Source organism: Lissotriton vulgaris, chromosome 7 (assembly GCF_964263255.1).
Source record: "Lissotriton vulgaris chromosome 7, aLisVul1.2, whole genome shotgun sequence".
NCBI lineage: Eukaryota > Metazoa > Chordata > Amphibia > Caudata > Salamandridae > Lissotriton > Lissotriton vulgaris.
The window spans coordinates 176,951,475-176,972,653 of NC_141695.1; the positions used below are offsets into that span (position 1 = coordinate 176,951,475).

Sequence of the window (21,179 nt, forward strand, 5' to 3'; positions counted from 1 at the left end):
CAGTATAACCTCACCCTACTAAATCGCAGGAAAGAAATTAAGAGTAATCTATGGGCCCAGCTCCACGAGAGCTGTCTAAATAAAGATAGTGTTATGTTTTGGCGAGTAGTTAAATCCCCATTTCTGGCTGACTCATCGGCCGTGAGACATCTAGATGTCGCGGTGACGGCTGACGAGTGGGTCTCCCATTTCTCCAAAATTTTTTACGGTAATCCAATTAAGTCCAGTAAGGAGGGCGCCGTCATGGGTGCTCAACCTTCGGACAAAATCTACCCGATAAATCTCTTATTTGATCACAAAGAGGTCATTAAAGCCCAGACAGCTTCCAAAACTGGCAAGGCCCCAGGACCCGACGGGGTACCGGTAGATATTTATGTCCATAATCTCGAACTTTGGTCCCCCCTGATTACCCAGGTTCTAGCGGCAGTCACATCTGCTGGCTTAATTGACTCTTGGTCCGCATCTATATTGCTTCCTATCTTTAAGAAGGGCGACCGCAATGACCCCGCCTGTTATAGGCCTATCTCCCTTCTGGACTCCTTGAGAAAAGAGGCAGGCCGGTTGATATTGGAGCGCCTTCAAGATTGGGCGACCACTAATAACATCGTGACCGACCTGCAATATGGGTTCCAGGAGGGCCTCGGCACAGTGGAGCAGGTTTTGAATATTTCCCTCTTGATAGGGAAATATACTGGAGCCAAAAAGTCAAATCTGTTCCTGGTGTACGTGGACCTCAGCGCAGCATTCGACTGCGTCCAGCATTCTAGACTTTGGACCATACTTGGGGATCTGGGGGTTGACCCCCCGCTTGTTATTTTTCTCCGCGAACTCTATTCAGATGCCACTGCCCGCGTCAGGTTTCGTGATTTACCATCACAAAAGGGGTTAGACAGGGTTGTGTCCTGGCTCCCTTCCTGTTTCACCTATATTCTAACGGCCTTGAGGTGGCCAATGTAGAAGGGAGCCGGGACCTCCCAACGTTCAAATTCTGACAGTACAGACCGTCCCGGGTATCCAAGTATACTTAACCTTTCCATCTCACTTCATATGAAAAGTATTTATTAACGAGGTTTCGATTTGATTCTTTTTTCCGTATTGTTACATTCCCTAAAAAACAGGACTGGTCTACCACTTTTATAAAGTGCCCGTGTGATGGAATATCCCCACAATCAACAATGCTCGTCACCCTCTTTTGCAGATATTATGTCTTTGCTCGTAAGCGTTGGATTGTGCCGCTCTTACGCACATTAGGTATGAGATCCTGTCGTCCGGCCTATTTGGCTCTGAAATTCTTGGACTCAGAATATGCCTCAAAATGTGTAGCCTGCTTTTTAAAATCCTGTTTAAAATATCGTTCTAATCTTGATTGATTAACTTTATTGCATTAACTTTTCTTCTTTTTATAAATGTTTCTCCAAATTGATTTGTTATTTACACAAACTAACCATGGAAATGTTAATTTTAATTAGCTATTTTATTTTTCCGCCTTTGTCCTATTTGTAACTATATTGAGATGTTTTTATATGTCCTGTTTATGTACTTTTTATGGTTTCAAAAGTTTTGTAACCGAATAAAAGTTTTATGACTGACTGACTGTATTGTTTACTATATGTTAATTGTTAATTAATTTTTAATTATTAATATGTTTTTTGTTTTGAAAAATATTTTAGTGTTCAATATTTATTATTTGGTAAGTAATATTTATTAATTAATATTTTTTGGTATTTGTTGTTAATTTATTGTTAATTAATTATTCAATTGTAAATATGTTTTTAGATTTGAAAAATATGTTAGTGTTCAATATTTATTATTTGGTAACTAATATTTATTAATTAATATTTATTTGTATTTATTGTTAATTTATTGTTAATTAATTATTCAATTGTAATAATTTTTTTAATAATTATTCATGGGTATTTGTAAATGATGTTGAGATATTTAAAAATTAAATTATTAATTATTTTATTTACAACAATTATTTATAAGTATGTTATATTTAACTTCTACCCTATCCAACGCTTTCGCTACTGTTGCACTCTCTGGAGTGGGAATAGTAATTTTTACCCCTACGCTATCAAGTTCAAGACTTTATATAGCGCACTACTCACCCAGAGGCCTTGATTGGAGGATCTTAGTTGGCGGGTGGATGTGTAGAAGGATATTCGAGAGTTGAGACATTCGGGCCCTAGTTTGTAGAGGGCCTTGTGTGCGTGGGTGAGGAGACGGAATGTTATTCTCTTGTTGACGGGAAGCCAGTGGAGGTCTTTCAGGTGACCGGTAATGTGATCTTGGCGAGGGATGTCCAAAATGAGTCTCGCTGATGCGTTTTGGATGCGTTGGAGTTTTTTCTGTAATTTGGCTGTAATTCCGGCGTCGAGGGTGTTTCCGTAGTATAGTCGTCTCGTGACCAGTGCGTGGGTGACAGTCTTTCTTGTCTCAGTGGGGATCCAATGGAAGATTTTTTTGAGCATACGAAGTACGTTGAAGCAGGAGGATGAGACGGTGTTGACTTGTTTGGTCATCAAGAGTGAGGAGTCCAGGATGGATCCAAGATTACGTGCGTGGTCTGTGGGTATGGGTGCAGAGCCCAGGTCCGAAGGCCACCATGAGTCGTCCCAGGCAGAGGGGGATGATCCTAGGATGAGCACTTCCGTTTTGTCTTAGTTAAGTTTTAGGCGGCTGTTTTTCATCCATACGGCTACTTCTTTTATGCCTTCGTGAAGATTGGTTTTGGCGGTGTAGGGGTCTTTGGTGAGGGGAAGGATCAGCTGGGTGTCGTCAGCATAGGAGATGATGTTAAGGTTGTGTTGACGCGCTATGGAAGCGAGTGGACTCATGTAAACGTTGAAGAGGGTGGGACTGAGTGATGATCTTTGTGGTACACCGCAGATGACTTCGGTGGCCTCTGATTTGAATGGGGGAAGTCGGACTCTCTGAGTTCTCCCAGATAGGAAGGAGATGATCCAGTCCAAGGCTTTTCCTTTTATGCCGATGTTGCTGAGGCGTTGTATGAGGGTGCTGTGACAGACAGTGTTAAAGGCGGCGGAGAGGTCGAGTAGAATAAGGGCTACTGTTTCTCCGTTGTCCAGTAGTGTTCGGATGTCGTCTGTTGCTGCGATGAGGGCGGTTTCGGTGCTTTGTTTGGCTCGAAAGCCGGACTGTGAGGGATCGAGGGAGTTGTTGGATTCGAGGAAGGCGGCGAGTTGGCTATTGACGGCTTTCTCAATGACTTTGGCCGGGAAAGGGAGGAGGGATATGGGTCGGTAGTTTTTAAGTTCAGAGGGGTCAGCTGTGGGTTTCTTCAGGAGGGCGCTGACTTCGGCATGTTTCCAGCTTTCTGGGAAGGTAGCAGAGTTGAAGGAGCAGTTGATGACATCACGGAGGTGGGGTGCGATTATGGAGTCTGCTTCGTTGAAGATGTGGTGGGGACATGGGTCTGTTGGTGAGCCAGAGTGGATGGAATTCATTAGGCGGATGGTGTCTTCAGTGGTGATTGGGTTCCAGGCGCTGAGGTTGTTAGAGGGTGGTTTAGGTTCTGAGGGGGGTGGAGAGGATTGTTCGTTGGAGCTGTTATCGAAGCTGTTATGTATGTCAGCAATTTTGTTGTAGAAGAAGGAGGATAGCAAATCGCAGAGGTCTTGGGAGGGAGTGATGTTGTTTGAGGCTGCGGTGGGGTTGGTGAATTCTTTGACGATGTTAAATAGTTCCTTGCTGTTATGGGTGTTGTTGTCGAGTCGATTCTTGAATGCTGATTTCTTGTTGGATCGAATCAGCTGGTGGTGTTTGCGGGTGGCTGCCTTGAAGGTGGTCATGTTGTCGGTGGTTGGGTTTTTTCTCCAGGTTTTCTCAAGGGTACGGCATAGCTTCTTGGATTTCTTAAGGTCATCGTTGAACCAGGGGGCCTTTTTGCTGTCTTGTTGGTGTGATCGTTTTTCAAGGGTGCTAATTCGTCAGCGCTGTGAGTGATCCATTGTTTGAATTTGATGGCAGCTTGATTTGGGTCCGATGAGAGGGCGGGTGGGTTTTGGTTGAGCGATGTGAGGAGTTGGTCGGTGGTGATTTTGTTCCATTTTCTTCGGGGAATAGGTTGTGGGGGTTTGTGGGTCGAGGTGGTTTTGTAGCTGAAGTGAACACAACTGTGGTCCGTCCAATGGAGAGCTGTGGCGCGATCGAAGGAAATGTATTTGCTGGAGGTGAAGATTGGGTCGAGCGTGTGTCCGGCTACATGGGTGGGGGTGTCAACAAGTTGTTTGAGGCCGAGATTGGCCAGGTTGTCAAGAAGGGTGGTGGTGTTGCTGTCGTTTTTCTTTTCCAGGTGGAAGTTAAGGTCTCCTAGTAGAATGTAGTTCTCGGAGGCGAGGGCATGTGAACTGATGAAGTCAGTGATGTCTTCGCTGAATTGTTTACGGGTTCCTGGAGGCCTGTAGATGAGGGTGCCTCTGAGTGTGGTCCTAGGGTCGGTGTGGATCTTGAAGTGGAGGTGTTCGGCGGTTGTAAGGTTATCGTCGGAGCTGGTCGTGATTTTGAAGGTGTTCTTATGGACGAAGGCGATGCCTCCTGTTTGGACGGTGCGGTCTTTTCGGATGATCTTGTAATTGTCCTGGATGGCTATGGCGATGTCGGGTGTTGATGATGTGTTCATCCATGTTTCAGTAAGGAAGGCGACGTCCGTTGATGTAGTGTCGAGTAGATCCCAGAGTTCAGTGGCGTGTCTGTGGACCGAGCGGGTGTTCAGCAGGAAGCACTTCAGGTGGTTAGAGTCAGAGCTGTGTCTGGGGTTAGTGGATGTGGTATGGGTCTTGAAGCTGGTAAATTTGCAGGAGTGGCAGGCGAAGGGACCGTGGGTACCTCCCGGGACAGCTTCGTAGCATTGAAGTGAGCGTCCTGGGTTAAGGGCTAGGAGGGTGGCGGTGTCATACGTTATGCTGGAGGAGTGCGGTTTGCGGGGGCCAGGGGGTCTGGCGCTGGGCGCGGTCCAGGCGCGGACGGGCACAGACGGGCTTAACTTTGGCACACCTTCGGCGCGCAAGGGGAGCGTCCGCTGCGCGTGAACGCTGCACGCAAAGGCACCTGTCATATTTGGATGGAGGAGTGGGGAGGGGCGATGGCGGGGCAGCTGGGAGGCGGGAGCGTGGTGGGGAACTGGGCTGGGGGCCCAAAAACAAACAACAAAATGGCTGCGAGCCAAAAGCCTAACACGAAGAGATTAGGGCACAACCTGAATTATGGCTAGGGAATGGGCAATGGCGCCAGCACAATCAGCCAGAAATCGATTGCACAGTCTAAAGGCAGCAAAGCGCAATTGATTGGTGATTAATGCGCACTGCGGCAGTATAGCGCTCTGAATTAAGTCAATCAGCAATATAGCGCTACGAAAATTAAACAACAATCAGGCACAAGTGAAAGCAGCAGTAATGCGAGCAGAGCGCTATTTAATTCAATCAATCAGGCACAAATGAAAGCAGCAGTAATGCGAGCAGAGCGCTGTTTGATTCAATCAATCAGGCACAAATGAAAGCAGCAGTAATGCGAGCAGAGCGCTATTTAATTCAATCAATCAGGCACAAATGAAAGCAGCAGTAATGCGAGCAGAGCGCTATTTAATTCCAGAAAGAAGCAGTCTGGCAATATATCGCTACGATACTAGCTTCTGGGTCAGGGCAGGGAGCAGCGCGAGGAGCGACCGCTTCTGGCGAGTCGAGCGCTTTCCCTACTGTTGCACTCTCTGGAGTGGGAATAGTCATTTTTACCCCTATGCTATCCAACGCTTTTCCCACTGTTGCACTCTCTGGATTGGGAATAGTAATTTCTACCCCTACGCTATCCAACGGTTTCCCTACTGTTGCACTTCCTGGAGTTGGCATAGTAATTTATACCTCTACGCTATCCAACACTTTCCCTACTATTGCACTTTTTGGAGTTGGAATAGTAATTTTTACCCCTACGCTATCCAACGCTTTCCCTACTGTTGCACTCTCTGGAGTGGGAATAGTCATTTTTGCACCTACGCTATCCAACGCTATCCAACGCTTTCCCTACTGTTGCAGTCTCTTTAGTGGGAATAGTAATTTTTACCCCTACGCTATCCAACGCCTTCCCTACTGTTGCACTTTTTGGAGTTGGAATAGTAATTTTTACCCCTATACTAGCCAACGCTTTCCCTACTGTTGCACTCTCTAGAGTTGGAATAGTAATTTTTACCCCTACGCTATCCAACGCTTTCCCTACTGTTGCACTTTTTGGAGTTGGAATAGTAATTTTTACCCCTACGCTATCCAACGCTTTCCCTACTGTTGCACTTTTTGGAGTTGGAATAGTAATTTTTACCCCTACGCTAGCCAACGCTTTCTCTACTGCTGCACTCTCTGGAGTTGGAATAGTAATTTTTACCCCTACGCTATCCAACGCTTTCCCTACTATTGCACTCTCTGGAGTTGGAATTGTAATTTTTACCTCTACGCTCTCCAATGGTTTCTCTACTGTTGCGCTCTCTGGAGTGGGAATGGTAATTTTAAGTTCTATTTGTTTTTATTACTGTATTTTTTTCTAGTTATGGGATTCGAATAGTATTTTTATTTATTTAGCTATTTAATATTTTTTGTATAATTTTAGATAATGTAGTATATAATTTATTTTATTAATAATAATGTACTTTTTATTTATGTTTTCGTTTTATGTTTGTAAATGTATTTGTATTTATAATATTTGTTATTAATTTATAAATTATTAAAATAATTATTAAAACTTATATTATATATTGTCTGTATATGTTTAATTAATGTATTATTATATATGTATTATTTATTCATTTTAAACATTTTTAGATATTTTTAACAGAAAGAAAAATGATATTTTTAGCATTGATATTTTTTACATCTATATTTCTTTATCAATATTTTTGTACTTACCATGTTGTAGATGGGATACGATATTCTTGCCTTCGATATTTCAGCATCAATGTTTCTGTATGTCGATATTTTCTAGGTCGATATTTTGTCAGTGATTCGATTCAGATATGCCAGCGCCGGTCTTACTTTTTTAGGTGAATTAAGGCCTCGGACATTCCAGGTCAACAACCGGTATCTATCACCCATCACAACTCCAAACTTCTCTTGTCTGTCCCAGTCACGATATGAGCAGCTTCCGGAGGGCACCAGCCACACCATATTCAACTACTCCCACACATCTGTCGGCTCTCATTACGTCCGTCTTCAGTGCAATAGTTGTGAAAAAAAAATAAAACAACACATACCCCTCCCTTCCCACCTTCCTCCCTCCTCCCACTGCAACCTACCAATTAGGTCAAGACCAAGTCCTACCCCCCACCCACACATCATCCCCATGAACCATCCGACGCAACATTCGGAGAACACCCGCAAGGGGGAGAAGATCGGCAACGAATACACGCGCCAGGGTGCGGTTGCCAGACTAACACCATGCGTCCCATCTGTGCACACTAAGGGGGTCATAAGGATGACGGGCGGACTTAGTCCACCCGCCATCCTATCGGGAGTAGGGACCACCCGCCATATGGGTGGGGGTCCCATGGGTGGCATTAGGATGCGGCTGCCACAGTGGCAGCCGCATCCTGCATTCATAACATTGTGGTGGGCGGTGCTCTCTGCACCGTCCGCCACAATGCTATGAATACTTGTATGCATTTGCATACACAATGCGGCAGGCACCGAGCGGTGCCTACGGCATTGTATATGCAAATGCGGTACCCCCCGTGTGCACCCCCACCCCTCCTTCACCGCAGGGGGCCCCCAAAGTGAAGACCGCATGTCTTTCCGTGGCGGCGATAAGGCAAGGTGACAAGGGGCAGAAAAGCGGCGGACGGTCTTTCCGTCCGCTGTGGTCCCCCCGCCATACTAATATGGCGGGGGGGAATTTGGGAAACGATGCCGGGCTGATTGCCTCCGCCAGGCCGGTGGTGACTACCGCTAGCCTGGCGGAGGCAATCCGCCTGACATCGTAATGGGCCCCTAAGTATGCGACCAGTGTCTGCAACACTGGCCAACGCTAAATGTCAACACCCTCATGGAACATAAAACACAAATTTAGTGAGCCATCACCCACCAGCCCCCCGTTCCGCTCACAATAATGAATCAGCTTTCACTTGCGATCAACTCCAATAAGAGATTAGGAGAAAACCAGGCCCGCCAATGTCCAGCAGATCCAACATAACTGCACCAACATCAGTCCATGTCCTCCAGGACCGACGCCCCTGCCGTGCCATCCAGCGCACCCTGTCGAGGTCTGGACTTACAAATATGCTTTGTGAACTTCAAGGCTGACTTTGCGTTATCTTCAATTTGGCCGGGTATAACATGGCATAGGGCACCAAAGCAGCCTGTAACAGTTTTTTCACAGGCACAAACTCTTTCCTTGCCACAAGAACCACCAGGGTGTAATCTGGGAAAAAGGACAGCGTGTCTCCTTTATAAACAACTGGGGCCTTAGCCCTAGCCTCCCTCAGGATCGCGTCTCTGTCTGCATAATTTAAGAGGCCTGCAATTATCGGGCGAGGCGGCGCACCAGGTTTAGGTCTGGGCCCCAGTGATCGATGCGCCCGCCCCACTATCATTACTGTGGACAGCACTGAGCCAAATAGATCCCTCAGCAAGCCATCTAGAAAATGTCTCCATTTTGGAAATAGCGGTAGATTCCGGCAGACCAATAATGCGAAGGTTGTTGCGCCTCGAGCGCGCTTCCAAGTCCTCATTCTTTGCCGGTATGACTTCCAGTATCTTCTCCATCTGTAGGATTTGAGTCCCTGATTCGGCTTGTGAGTCATGCGTATCAGACAGTCGATTTTCTAAAACGTCCAACCTATGTTCGTGCTTATTAACTTTCTTCTTCACTATATCCAGCCCATTCGCCAGTGCATCTATTTTACTGTCTATCGATTTCATGTCGGCCAGTAGTTCCAACAGGATGGTTCTGGTATCATCTTCTATGTCTTCCACCAGCCCCGATGCACTTTGCGACTTCGCTTGTTCACCCATCGCGTCTGTGGTGCGCGTCTGTGGCGCGCGTGCTGCGTTTATTGTCAAATTGCAGTTTGGTTTGTTTAGGGTCCGACTTTCCCATTTTGGAGATGAGAGCCGCGGGTCGTCGTATGATTAACAGCTGCACCTCCCTGCACACTCTCAGTCTCAGCCGCCTCCTCCCCTGTTAGAACCGTCAGTATCGCCCCTGCCCAGCATGTATGCAGCTGGTACACTCTAGGGGGGTCGCCCCATGGTCCGGATCTAAACTCTATTAGCAGCGGGCCAATCAATTCTGTAAGGGCACCACAAGTCAAGGTAGGTCACAGGTGATATCCAGGCTCATTCAGATTAACGATCACTATAACGTTGTTCCAGCTCTGCCTCAGGTGCAGCCAGTCATTTCCAGCAAGTGTCAATCTCCACTCGGTCTACAGAAGGCTCATAGAGCAGAGGTGGACCTACTACGCACCCAGAGCGGCGTTAGAGCAGAGGTGGACCTACTTCGCACCCAGAGCGGCGTCACAATCATCCCCCAGCAGCTCAGGAGACCCCCTGCAACTCTCCACAGAAGTCAACCCAAAGAAAACAGGTCAGCTGGTGCACTAGAGCCCCCCGGGCAACCCGCCCTCGCCACCGAGCAGTAGGTCTGCACACACCCAGAGCACGTCCTGAGGAGCGCCGCACCACTGCGCCCCCGATAGCCGGACAGTCCCAAGCCCACCAGGCACCACCACGCACTTACGGCATAGCACCTAGACAAGGCTGCACCGCCCAACCAACTCCAGGCCCATCCCGCACTTGCACCCTACCTACTTCGCACACCTCTGCCGCTGCAAGTTTCACGTTCCTCGGCAGGCCCGTCTGCTCCTCCAACACCAATCTCGCTCAGTTCACCGCAGCAGCTCCAGGTCCTCAGGAAGGCATCACCCTCGCCAACTCCACCTCAACGCCAAACACTGCGAGAGCGCCCTCCATAGTGCCCTTGGGTCCCTTCAGCGGCAGTGGATCCTGTGCCACAATGTCACGCTGCCCAGTCTCGCTCACCGCCAGGAGCCCAAGTTCCACAGTGCGCTGTTCTGCCTGTCCCGGTCACAATTAGTGCCACGCACCGCGGTAAGCCAGGCCCACCAGTCCCAGCAGTCTTCTCCACCACAGTGGGTGTGGGCAGAATGCACAGCCATCCCACGTCTGCCGCACTCCACACTTGCTCCTTCGGCCGGCGGACCTCGCCAATATCAGTGCTGCATAGAGCTGACCCACGCACTTTACGGCCTCCAGTGGCGCACTTCATCGATCACGATTCGAGCCGGCACCATCTTCCCTCCAGCCCCGTCGGTGAGGGATCGATATTCTCAGGCAACTTCCCAGTAGGCACGGTGGCGAAAACCTCACCGCTACTTACCGCTGCTTAGGGACCCCTCCCCATGAGGGTTTCACAGCACACAGACGGTCTTGAAGGGATGGTATTTATTGAATATGAGATCTGGCTTGCTGAGCTCCCTCAAGAGGAAGCCATTCCGCCTCGCGCCGAAGCCACGCTCCCCCCTACATTTGTATAATTAAGTTCCCCACAGAGATGGCGGTCCCCATGGGCTTTTCTGAAGCCTAAGAGGGGGCTACATTACCTTCATGCCCTGGGATTTGGCACACCGGGGGAATATTGAAAAAGATGCACAGGAGCCTGCACGTCTTTTTCGATTTTTTATTTAGCTGGTGAATCCGTGGATTAATGGCAAACAAAAGGTTTAAAGTACTTTTAACCCCCCACCATTTCTGGGGGGGTCAGGCTTTTCCTACCCTGCCCCCTTTTCTTTTTTTTAAACTTTATTTGTGAGACTCAGCTTCAAGTAGAGTACCAAGATGGCTGCCAACACTTCCTAGTTGAAGTATTGGCAACCAATCACATTTTAGTAGGATCCACATGCACTTGTATCTCCAGATATCTATACTTTTTGTAACTTAAATATCTTTGAAACTACTGAACGAATTTACAGAAAATCACAAAAAGCATGCTTTCTGGGCCAACATCTATCTTTCTTCCAAATTCGGTGTAATTACAATTAGCAGTTCGGGCTGTAGTTGTTTTAAAAAAGTGAAAAATCCCCTTAGACATAACATGGGGAAAACACGTTTTAGGACCCCCCCTTTTCTTTCTTGGCTCCCACTTGTTGGATCACCTCTGAAACTTTCAACACCTCAGCTGAACCAAAAAGGCAAAGTTATTTAAAAATTTCGGGAAGATTCGTCAAGCGGTGCCAAATATATATATATTACAGAGCGGGTAATAGTTCCTCTGTAGTTATGGTTAATCAATTTCTTAGCTATAGAAAAAACAGCTGAACAGAATGACACCAAACTTGATATGTGAAATGAAGTGTAGTCTAGGGAGTACCTGTACTTGGTTTGGTGTGAACTGATTGGTTTTTGAGAACTTTTCAAAAGTCTTTTTTGTCTGGAAAGAAACAGGTTACATTTTTTAGAAATTTGGGGCCAGATGTAGGTGGCTAAATACCGGTTGGTAACGCCGAAATTTGGTAAATTTCAGTGTTACCGACCGGTACTTAGCCATTCCTAATGTAGGTAAGGAATCGGTAAATAAGGAATCAGTAAATACCGATTCCTTATTGCTCTTGCATTTAAGGAATCGGTAATACCGATTCCTTAAATGCAATTTAGGAAGCACATTAAAGAGTGCTTTTGAGCCTTAAGAAATTGGTAATTACCACCAACATCAAGTTGGTGGTAATAACCGATTTCCTTTAAAAAAAATACTTTTTTGTTTTTGTTAAGTGCCATGTGGCACACATTCATGCGCTCAGGGCATGTATGTGCGCCACATGAGCAAACATGCACATTTCAGGGGTGTAGGAGGGTGTCCTTTTGACACCCTGGCACCCTTGAAAGTGCTAGCGCTATTAGCGATTCGGTAATACCGAATCGCTAGTAGTGAATGTCTTCACATTCATTCCTATGGGCCTCCAAGCCCGTAGAAATGAATGGGTAGGTATTCCCTATTACCGAATCTCAATTACTGATTCGGTAATATGGAATATTAAGGAATCAGTATTTTTTACCAAATCTTTACCTATATAGGAAATACCTTAAAAGCTAATCAGTAAAATTCGCTATTAAGAAATTGGTATTTCAGATTTACCTACATCTGGCCCTTGGGCTGTTAATTCACAATTCCTCAACAGAGTTTCCAATTCTATCCAGCTTTGGCTAAGTCAGATTCAATCTCCCACAGTGCAGAGTGTATATGTGAATCCTCAGTTGGAGTGGCTGGTTATCACAGTCAATTTTCTGTTGCGACCCCCGTTACCCAACGCGGATCACTGAGCACCAGAATGGGAAAAATAAAAAAGGATATATTGGGACAGGGAGAACCTACCTTGTCTATTGCCACCTCCCCACCCCCTCCAGCCCATGTGGTACATTCTCCAAATGGACTCTCTCAGCAATGGAACAAGTATCAAAGAATTTTTTTTTTTGCAATTCCCAAGGTAGATTTGTGAATTCAGGACTCTCCCTAGTCATGCAGATCCTTCTACTTTACAAATCCAGCAAAGAATTCTCAATTCCTGTAAAAAAAGAATGAAAAAGAATCCTACATTTTACCACCGGCCACACCTTTCCAGTGGAGTGGAAGCTGGGCCTATGGTATATGATCAAAATACCTCCAGTCAGGCCTTGTGCCCCACCCTGCTGCAGATGGCAAGAAAGGCCATACATAGCACAAATTGGCAACCCACTGAGGACTGGGCAAGGGAAAATATTGTATGCAGTATGTGATAAAAAAAAAGATTCAGTGAGAAAACAAAGATTAAAGTGAAATTAGTGCTGCTTTGGATTAAACACCTCAAAGTATGTTCAACAACATATAAACTCACCTACAAATCACAGTTAAAATGCACTTATGATAAGTTATGTTTAAGTGCACAACTGCCATGCAAACCAAAACATACATCAAATTCGATGCACATGAGCTCACAATATTTTCACAAACAAAGAACAATATGTAAATGTGAAATGTAATGTAATCGAAACAATCAATGATACTAAAAACATAGTCAGCTCTGTCAAAGTGGTATGGTTGATGTGATATATAATGCATCTGTACATTGACTTGCAGCGTTTGTGAATCTATCTGTTTACTTAAAGTTGAGGTCATCTGCATTATATAAATGCATGCATTTTGTGGTATTTCTATAGAACCAACAAAGCCAGAATGCAATGGAGAACCTTCACTTTAGTAGTTATGGTTTGTTGGTTGTTGAGCGAGTTATGGATTGTCCGCCAAACTATAAAGTGGGTACTTAACATTAAATACCGGGGTAACATTCCGTTCATGTTTATCCACCTTAAATAAATCACATCATGATAATGAACTTTCTAAGCCTTTCACATGTGCTAGGAACTGTCACCCTGACCTATTTGCAGAATATATGCTATATCCTTACATATATGGAATATATAACATGAAAAACACTTTCGACATATGACAGTCCACATCAATGTATCTCGTTGTCCTTCAATTAAGGATTTACATTTTACCTAACTTAGGGGCCCATTAGGATGTCGGGCGGATTGCCCCCACCAGGCTGGCGGTAGCCACCGCCAGCCTGGCGGGGGCAATCTTCCCGACATCCTCACTAGTTTCCCCCCCCGCCATATTAGTATGACGGGGGGACCTCGGCGGATGGAAAGACCGTCCGCCGCTTTTCCGCCCGGTCGCATTGCGGCCGGGGCGGAAAAGGAATAATATGGTGGCGGTGTCTATCAGACACCGCCAGCCATATTAGCATGGGCATTTTACAATGCCTTTCCGTGGCGGAGGCATGCGGTCTTCACTCTGGGGGCCCCCTGCGGGTCCCCAGAGTGAAGGAGGGGTGGGGGCTGCACACGGGGGGTACCTGTGGTACCCCCCACATTTGCATATACAAAGTGGCAGGCACCGTGGGGTTGCTTAAATTCAATACTAGCATTGTGGCGGGCGGTGCTGAGAGCACCGCTCGCCACAAAGCTACAAATGCATGATGTGCCCGCCACTGTTTCTGGCACATCCTAATGCCCCCCACGGGACCCTGTCCTTATGGCGGGCGGTCCCAATAACCTAATGATGTGGAGAAGTGTGGCTCACTGGTTAGAGCAGGCAGACCCTGAAGCAGAGGTCAGACCCGGGACCAGGGTTCAATTCCCGACGCGGCAGGGTCTTGAGCTCAAATGTCCATGGACTCGATAATTCTCGCTTCGGTGCCTGACCTAATCATGGGTTCACACTCTACAACTCTGGGCATTAAGCTTGCTTAATCTCCACAATGCCCCCCCCCCCCCGCGGCGGGTGCCTGGCTTTCACCTTGGGGATGCCCTGTAGGGGCTATCTCACAGGGAAAAGCCAGGACCTGTTCCCAAGGCAAGCGCGGAGATACCCCTTCTGGGGTCGATTCTGGCGCTATATAAGAAACATAATAATAATAATAATAATAATAATGGACCCCTTAGTTGAACTCTTTTTCTCAAACTGATTAAACGGAAAGAGTCAGCATTGCCTGGATTTGAACCATGGTGAGATTTGCAGGTTGCACTTTACTTAAGTGGAAAGTAACCCACTGAGATATCATATGCACTATTATTTAACAATATAAAACCTCAGTAGAGGATGTCTTGTCATGTCATGTTATGAGATTGAACTATACTAAATACATTCTTCATCACAGATCCACCCAGAGCACCAACGATTCGACTGTTCATTACAGATGAAGGTAAGATACCGTAATGTGTCCATGTTTATCATATAATATTACAATTTTCCTTCTATAATGCCAATAAATAGTTGTCTAAGGTTTGCAAATAGTCTTGACTTCAAAAAAGGTTGATTTTCTCTCCAAGCTGTAATTTGTGTTTCACTCAAATCAGAAGAGGAAATCCAGAGTACAGAACAATTCACTTGAATTTGAAATATTATAACTGAAGGATGTAACCCATAGGAGTGACCGCTTCTCATTCTCCTGCCATCAGTCCTCCACCAAAAGAACTAGACCTGTCTAATTATAGAGCTGGGATCTGATGGCCATCTTAACTTTTGTGATAGATTGGTGTCGCAAAGTCTTTTCTTTTTTTTTTTTTTTTTTTTTTTTTAGTCCTCATCTAGCAAAAATATTGTAGAGTATGGAGGAGTCAGAGGCCTCTGTTCTTTGATTCCTTTGGCCCTTGGTTCTTCGAGGTGTTCAGTTTACCTTGGCTTTCAGGGGCCTCCTTTTGTCCATCTCTTAGCACATGATTTTCGGAGGGAGGAGAGCTAGTCATTTTGACTACTCAGTTCAAGACTAGCTTGAAATCAGTGGTGCCTTTGCTATTAATCATTGGACTCCCTTTCAGTTCCCCCTATATATTTTTCCCAAATATTCCAGAACCTATTCTTATTCTTGCTCTGCCTTCCCTGTTTATCCATTTTATATACCCTTAAGATGGAGTTTAACCAATCTGAGTGACTTGGTGGTGAACTTTTCACCCATTTAATACATATTTCCCTCCTGGCCAAAAGGATTAGTAAGAATAGGATATTTTCTTGCCCCTTAAACAGTATAAAATTGTGTGTATATTTACAAGTCCCAAAAATAACTAGTTCATCGCTTACCTCAATAGGGTGTTCTATGACCTCGGAAAGCGTCTTACCAATCAGGTCCCAATATTCTGCCAGCAGTGGACATTCTCGGAACATGTGCAGACCATCCGCTCTTTCCATTTCGCATTTAGGACATTTCTTTACTGTGCTGTCGCAAAGTCTTTTCACAGTTGTCATTGACCAATTGTGATTTTGTGCTAGTACTGCACAGTAAATAGTACAAAAGCATAGTATGCCACTAGGTATACTTGGCCTGAATACGAAACAATCATTGGCAAACCCATTAGGCCTGGCCAATCGCGTATCTGCAGTACCTCAAATCATTACTAGACGTCCATCCCAAGTCAAAAGCAACAGTTGTAAATATTCAGCAAGGCTGCAATCTCTCAAGACATTACGGGATGTTCCACTCAAGTGAGATGTAGCTCCTTAACAAATCTTACCCACAAATGCATTACTCAAAATTAAAACAAATGAATATATACTTTTCCTTTTTAATGATGTATGCTTGCTTTCTAAACAATACATAAATATGCTTCAGACAATTATGATGATGAGTCAATATTGTAACCTTAATGTAACTGTCTTGCTTAAAATGGAATGCTGTGATTGTACCCAAATATAAAGCAGTACTAGAAGGCAATAGAAGGCAATAGTCAATTAAAGAGCTTTCAACCTTACAACTTACACAGCCATATGCTGTGTGCTGTGATAGGAGGAAGCCAAATGTCAATGACCCTTGAAAAATACCAATTAATAAAGACATTTCACTACAACACCTGATGTTAGGTATGTGTGTGTGTGTGTGTGTGTGTGTGTGTTTGTGTGTTTTCACAAACCTGTAATACTGCAAGCTGTTACGGGTTTTCTCTTCATTCAAATGTAAAAGCCTGAAAAAACTTTCACAAAGTTACAGTACTTCATTTGGCATCCAACTATCTAAAGGGTTTTCAAAGCTGTATTGCCTCAGGTGATTACCATATTGCCATCTAAAGTCAGATGCAACTATTGAGAAAATGTTAATTTAGCGTGGTCATCCTGAACCCCCATCTTTTGCTTAATTGTGTTGCTGGTGTTTAGATTGTGCAACTGGGTCACTTCTGTCCAGTGAATTGTGTATGTGAAATGACCTTATACCTGAGTGACTGGTATAATTAACTCCCCTCTGAGGCCATAATATATAGGGTCGAAGCTACACCCCATGGCATAGAAGGTTAATAAAAATATACTCACATCCTCACGTTTTTTTATGGGAAACTTCTAAGGAAAGCTTTGCTCTTTATCCCCCTTTCTGCTGGGCAACTTCTCTGACATATAATATCAAAAGTCACCTTGGTTATATATGTTGGTATTCCTTCCTACTTGATGCACACATTTTAGTTACTATTGAATGTTGTGGCCTGGCCTGTGCTGTATATATCTAAACTGGTCAGCATTTCCACATATCTCTATCCCTTGCACGGGCTCCCAGTTCATAAATGCTGCGTATACAAAGCACTGTGCTTTTGTCAAAAGGTCATTTTCAAATCTCCCCCTCTGTTCAGCTACCTCTCTCCGAAGTTTGAGAGCTATAATCACCCAGGATCAGCATGTTATTCCGCAGCTAACCTGGTCTCTATCTCCAAGGCTCACAGAGCACGTCTGATAGTTAACTCTTTTCCAGTCTATGTTAACTGGGTATGGACCTATCTGCACTTAACCATTCACATGGAACCTCATCTACTAAAAATCAGTAAATATTAAAGACCTATCTCTTGATTTTAAATTTGATTTTAAATATTATTTATAAAGCGCAGCGAATGCCGAGGCGTCTTGGTGCTAACTGTGATACGTATATGGCTGGAACAAACGGACTCATTGGTGTTTAGGGTTTGGCAAACAACCAGGTTTTTAGTTCTTTCCAAAACCTCATCCGGTTTGGTTCGAGACATAAAGTGGAAGGCATCTGGTTCCAGAGTTTTGCCGCACAAAGAGACAGTGTGCGGCCCCCTATCTGGCCTTACGAATTTTTGGAACACATACCAATCCCTCAGTGGAGGATCTAAGAGTTCTTGCTGGAGAGTATCTAGTAAAAAGTTTCTGTACTTCCCCAGAGATCCCTTCGTAGAGGGCCTTATGTACTAGACACAGAGACTTAAAATTGGCTCTATGATGAACAGGGAGCCAGTGCAGTGCTCTAATGGCCTCTCAGGTAGGACGACCCTTCGGGATATTCCTAAGCAGTCCAGCACCAGCATTTTGTAGTGATTCCAACTTCTTCTCCTGTGCCTTATCAATTCCCATAAAAAGAGCATTGCAGTAATCCAATTTAGATAAAAAGAGGGCAACTACAACTGTCTTTTGAAGTTCATAGGTAATGAACAGGAAGATTTTCCTCAAAGTTTTCAAGAGGAAAAAACAGGAGGAAGTTAGTTGATTGACATGGGCAGATAGATTGAGCTGTTCATCAAGAATCACCCCCAGCTGGGATGATTTGGGACCAAAACTGACACAGCAAGATGTACTTAGGCTGGAAGAAGAGATATCAAAGGAGGAAGTAATTGAGGCTATGAAGGACTTAGCTATAGGGAAAGCGGTAGGACCAGACGGCATCCCACTGGAGGTATATAAATGTTTTCAAGATATTATAACTCCCTTATTAATGGATTTATTTAATGGCATAATTTATACCATGGATATCCCTAGTGCATGGAAGGAAACAAAGATTGTAGTATTCTATAAAAAGGGTAAACCTAAAGATGAACCGGGTGCTAGTCCTGGCTAATAGACTGGGGAGGGTCATCGTCGGCCTGGTGTCCCCCTGGCAGCATGGGTTCATACCGGGTCGGGGAACAACGGAACATGTGAGACGGGTAATCACTTTATTTGATATCCATGCTGCCCGGGGGGGATTAGATGGCGATGATCCTCCTCGACGCTGAGAAAGCGTTTGATTGTGCCACTTGGCGGTTTTTATGGGGGTTATTGGTCCGAAGAGATTTTGGTCCTAAAATAATCAATGCAATTAAAGCAATGTATTGTGACCCTAGAGCCTCAATCCAGATGATGGGGGAAAGTTTGGAAGAAATTTTAATATCTCGTGGGACACGACAGGGGTGTCCACTGTCCCTAATACTTTTCGCTATATACATAGACCCCATGATTTGTAGAATTTTAGGATGTCAGGCAATTGACCCAGTAGTATGTAGAGACTATGAGACAAAAATTCCGGCATACGCCGATGATTTGGCTGTCATAACTCCTAACCCGGAACGGGCAATAAGAGCTCTTACTGACATGGCCAGGAATTTTGGTAATTATTCTGGATACCGTCTTAATGAAAACAAGACTCAAATAATATGCACTAATAATATCGTTAAACAGGATACTAGGTGGGTTGACTCTGCAATATATCTAGGGATTAGGATAACACCGGCAGTTAACTCTATAATTGAAGATAACTTTGCTCCTCTGGTCACCTCTATTACGCATGAATTGAAAAGAATAGATACTATTCATCTTTCCTTAATTGGGCGAGTAAACGTTTTAAAGATGACTATGCTGTCGAAATTTCTTTATCTTTTCCGTTCAATTCCGCTTCTGGTTGGTGAGGGATGGATTAAAAATCTAGAAGCAGTACTCTCAAATTTTTTATGGTCCTATGGCAAAATTAGAATATCCCTAACATATTTATCACTTCCGCAAGAGAGGGGTGGTTTGGCAGCACCTAATATTAGATTCTACCAATGGGCATGCCTTATGCGCAACATGACTATATTATTGGATACTTCTCCTAATCACACTGATCCATCTGAGCCTCCCTCTATATTTAAACTACTAGTGGGTGATGATGCTCAAGGGCTGCTATTGCGACGAATAGAAAGGGGGTACTATAATAGAACAAAATATAAAACTATGGATGGAATATGGAAAATGTGGAAAGCTATCCAGAAAACACTACTAATTCCTAAATTCAACTATTATACCCCACTATGGGATTCTAAAATCTTCCCTCAACTGAGCAATGATAGGATGGGGGCAATTTAGGAACAACAAAGAATCAGAAGAATGTGGGACACAGGGAATCTACTTGCTTTTACGGATATTCAAACTAAATTTGGCATCCCCTCTTCCCACACTTTTAAGTATCTCCAGATTTACCAATCAATAAATGGGATTAGGCCCTGCATTGATCCAGGAGGGGAAATCAATATAATTAAGCATATTCTTGGAGGCGCAGCTCAGATTAAAATTATATACAAATCCCTGACCGACTCAATACTAGACGATATGGATAAAGTAGAAACATCTTGGATGACGAAACTGGCGGACCCTGATTTTGACCTTGATAAATCCCTCCAGCTTGCCAATAAAGTGTTCCGCTCTACCAACCTAAGGTAATAGCAATATAAAGTTTTTTAAAATGTATAATTTACCCCGGCCAAACTCTTTAAATGGGGTAAAAGGGACGATGATAAGTGTCCGAGATGCCAAGAGGGACCTCCCGACCTAATCCACATGTTCTCGCAATGTAAAAATATTAGGGGAATCTGTGCTGAAATTGAGAAGTTTCTGGGGCTGCTAGGTATCCAGGTAAACCTGTTCCCTACCCTTATTATATCTGGTATTGGTAACAATCATGATTTAGAATGGGATAAGGAGACTTTCTTATTTATATGTGTAGCAGTCCTTCGGATCCTGGTGGCAGCAGGATGGAAGGATAACGCTTCTCCTACTTTTCAAATCTGGCTTACTAGATTGCTAGGTATCCATAACATTGAAGCCGCTCTTTATAAAAACAGGGGAAAAAAGATGAGGTTCTGGAGGCTCTGCGTTTGGGCTCCCCTCACATTGTGGAGACAAACCCCCTAATAGGTTATTACTGTGTCTGCATATATATATTAATATCTCCCCCAATGTCTAACCTATCTTTTATCCTTTATGCTTTATCCTTTATCTTTTATCCCTATCTTTTATCCCTATTTTATATCCTCTTGTTAACTCTAATTACCCTAGTATTGTTCATTCTGTTTTCTACGTTTTGTAATATATTTCACTATAATATTCCATGCTTAAAATATTGGTTTTCTGTTTATGAATTTACGGATCTAATGTATCGTACCAGGTAAAATGAAAAAAAAACCCAGGTTTTTGATCTCAGTAACAGGGGTAGGACAGACTCCCGCCTCTGTAGGAAACCAGTTAGTTTTCCACAAAGATGGTCCTTTACTAAACTCGAGTACCGCGGTTTTATCTGTATTTATTTTGAAAAAATGTACGCTCATCCAGCTCATTATGTCCTTCAGACAAGCATGAAAGCTACTTGCTACTGGCTCTAGAGGTTTGGAAACTGAAATGGTGAGCTGCGAGTCGGCGGCATACATTATTAAGGAGAAACCATGGTAACTAAGTTAGCTAGGGAGGACACATAGATATTGAAAAGGGTTGGTGACAGAGCAGATCCTTGCGGAACACCACAAAGGAGTTGAAAGGTTCCAGATTGTACATTCTCCCAGTGTATATTTTGTTCTCTAATTTCAAGAAAGGAGGTGAGGAGTGTTAATGCTATATCCTCCACCCCC

The 21,179-nt window shown here is 44.4% G+C and overlaps 1 protein-coding gene across 3 annotated transcripts in view; it reads left to right on the forward strand.

Moving 5' to 3' along the window:
• The window catches only part of LOC147701130 (sialic acid-binding Ig-like lectin 8), a 264,297-nt gene that overhangs the window by 164,406 nt on the left and 78,712 nt on the right, over positions 1 to 21,179 (forward strand). For all 3 annotated transcript variants that reach the window (XM_086929900.1, XM_086929899.1, XM_086929901.1), the window contains exon 4: positions 14,711 to 14,755. In XM_086929900.1, the coding sequence (XP_086786026.1) occupies positions 14,711 to 14,755 (45 nt within the window). The remainder of the gene's footprint in view (positions 1 to 14,710; positions 14,756 to 21,179) is intronic.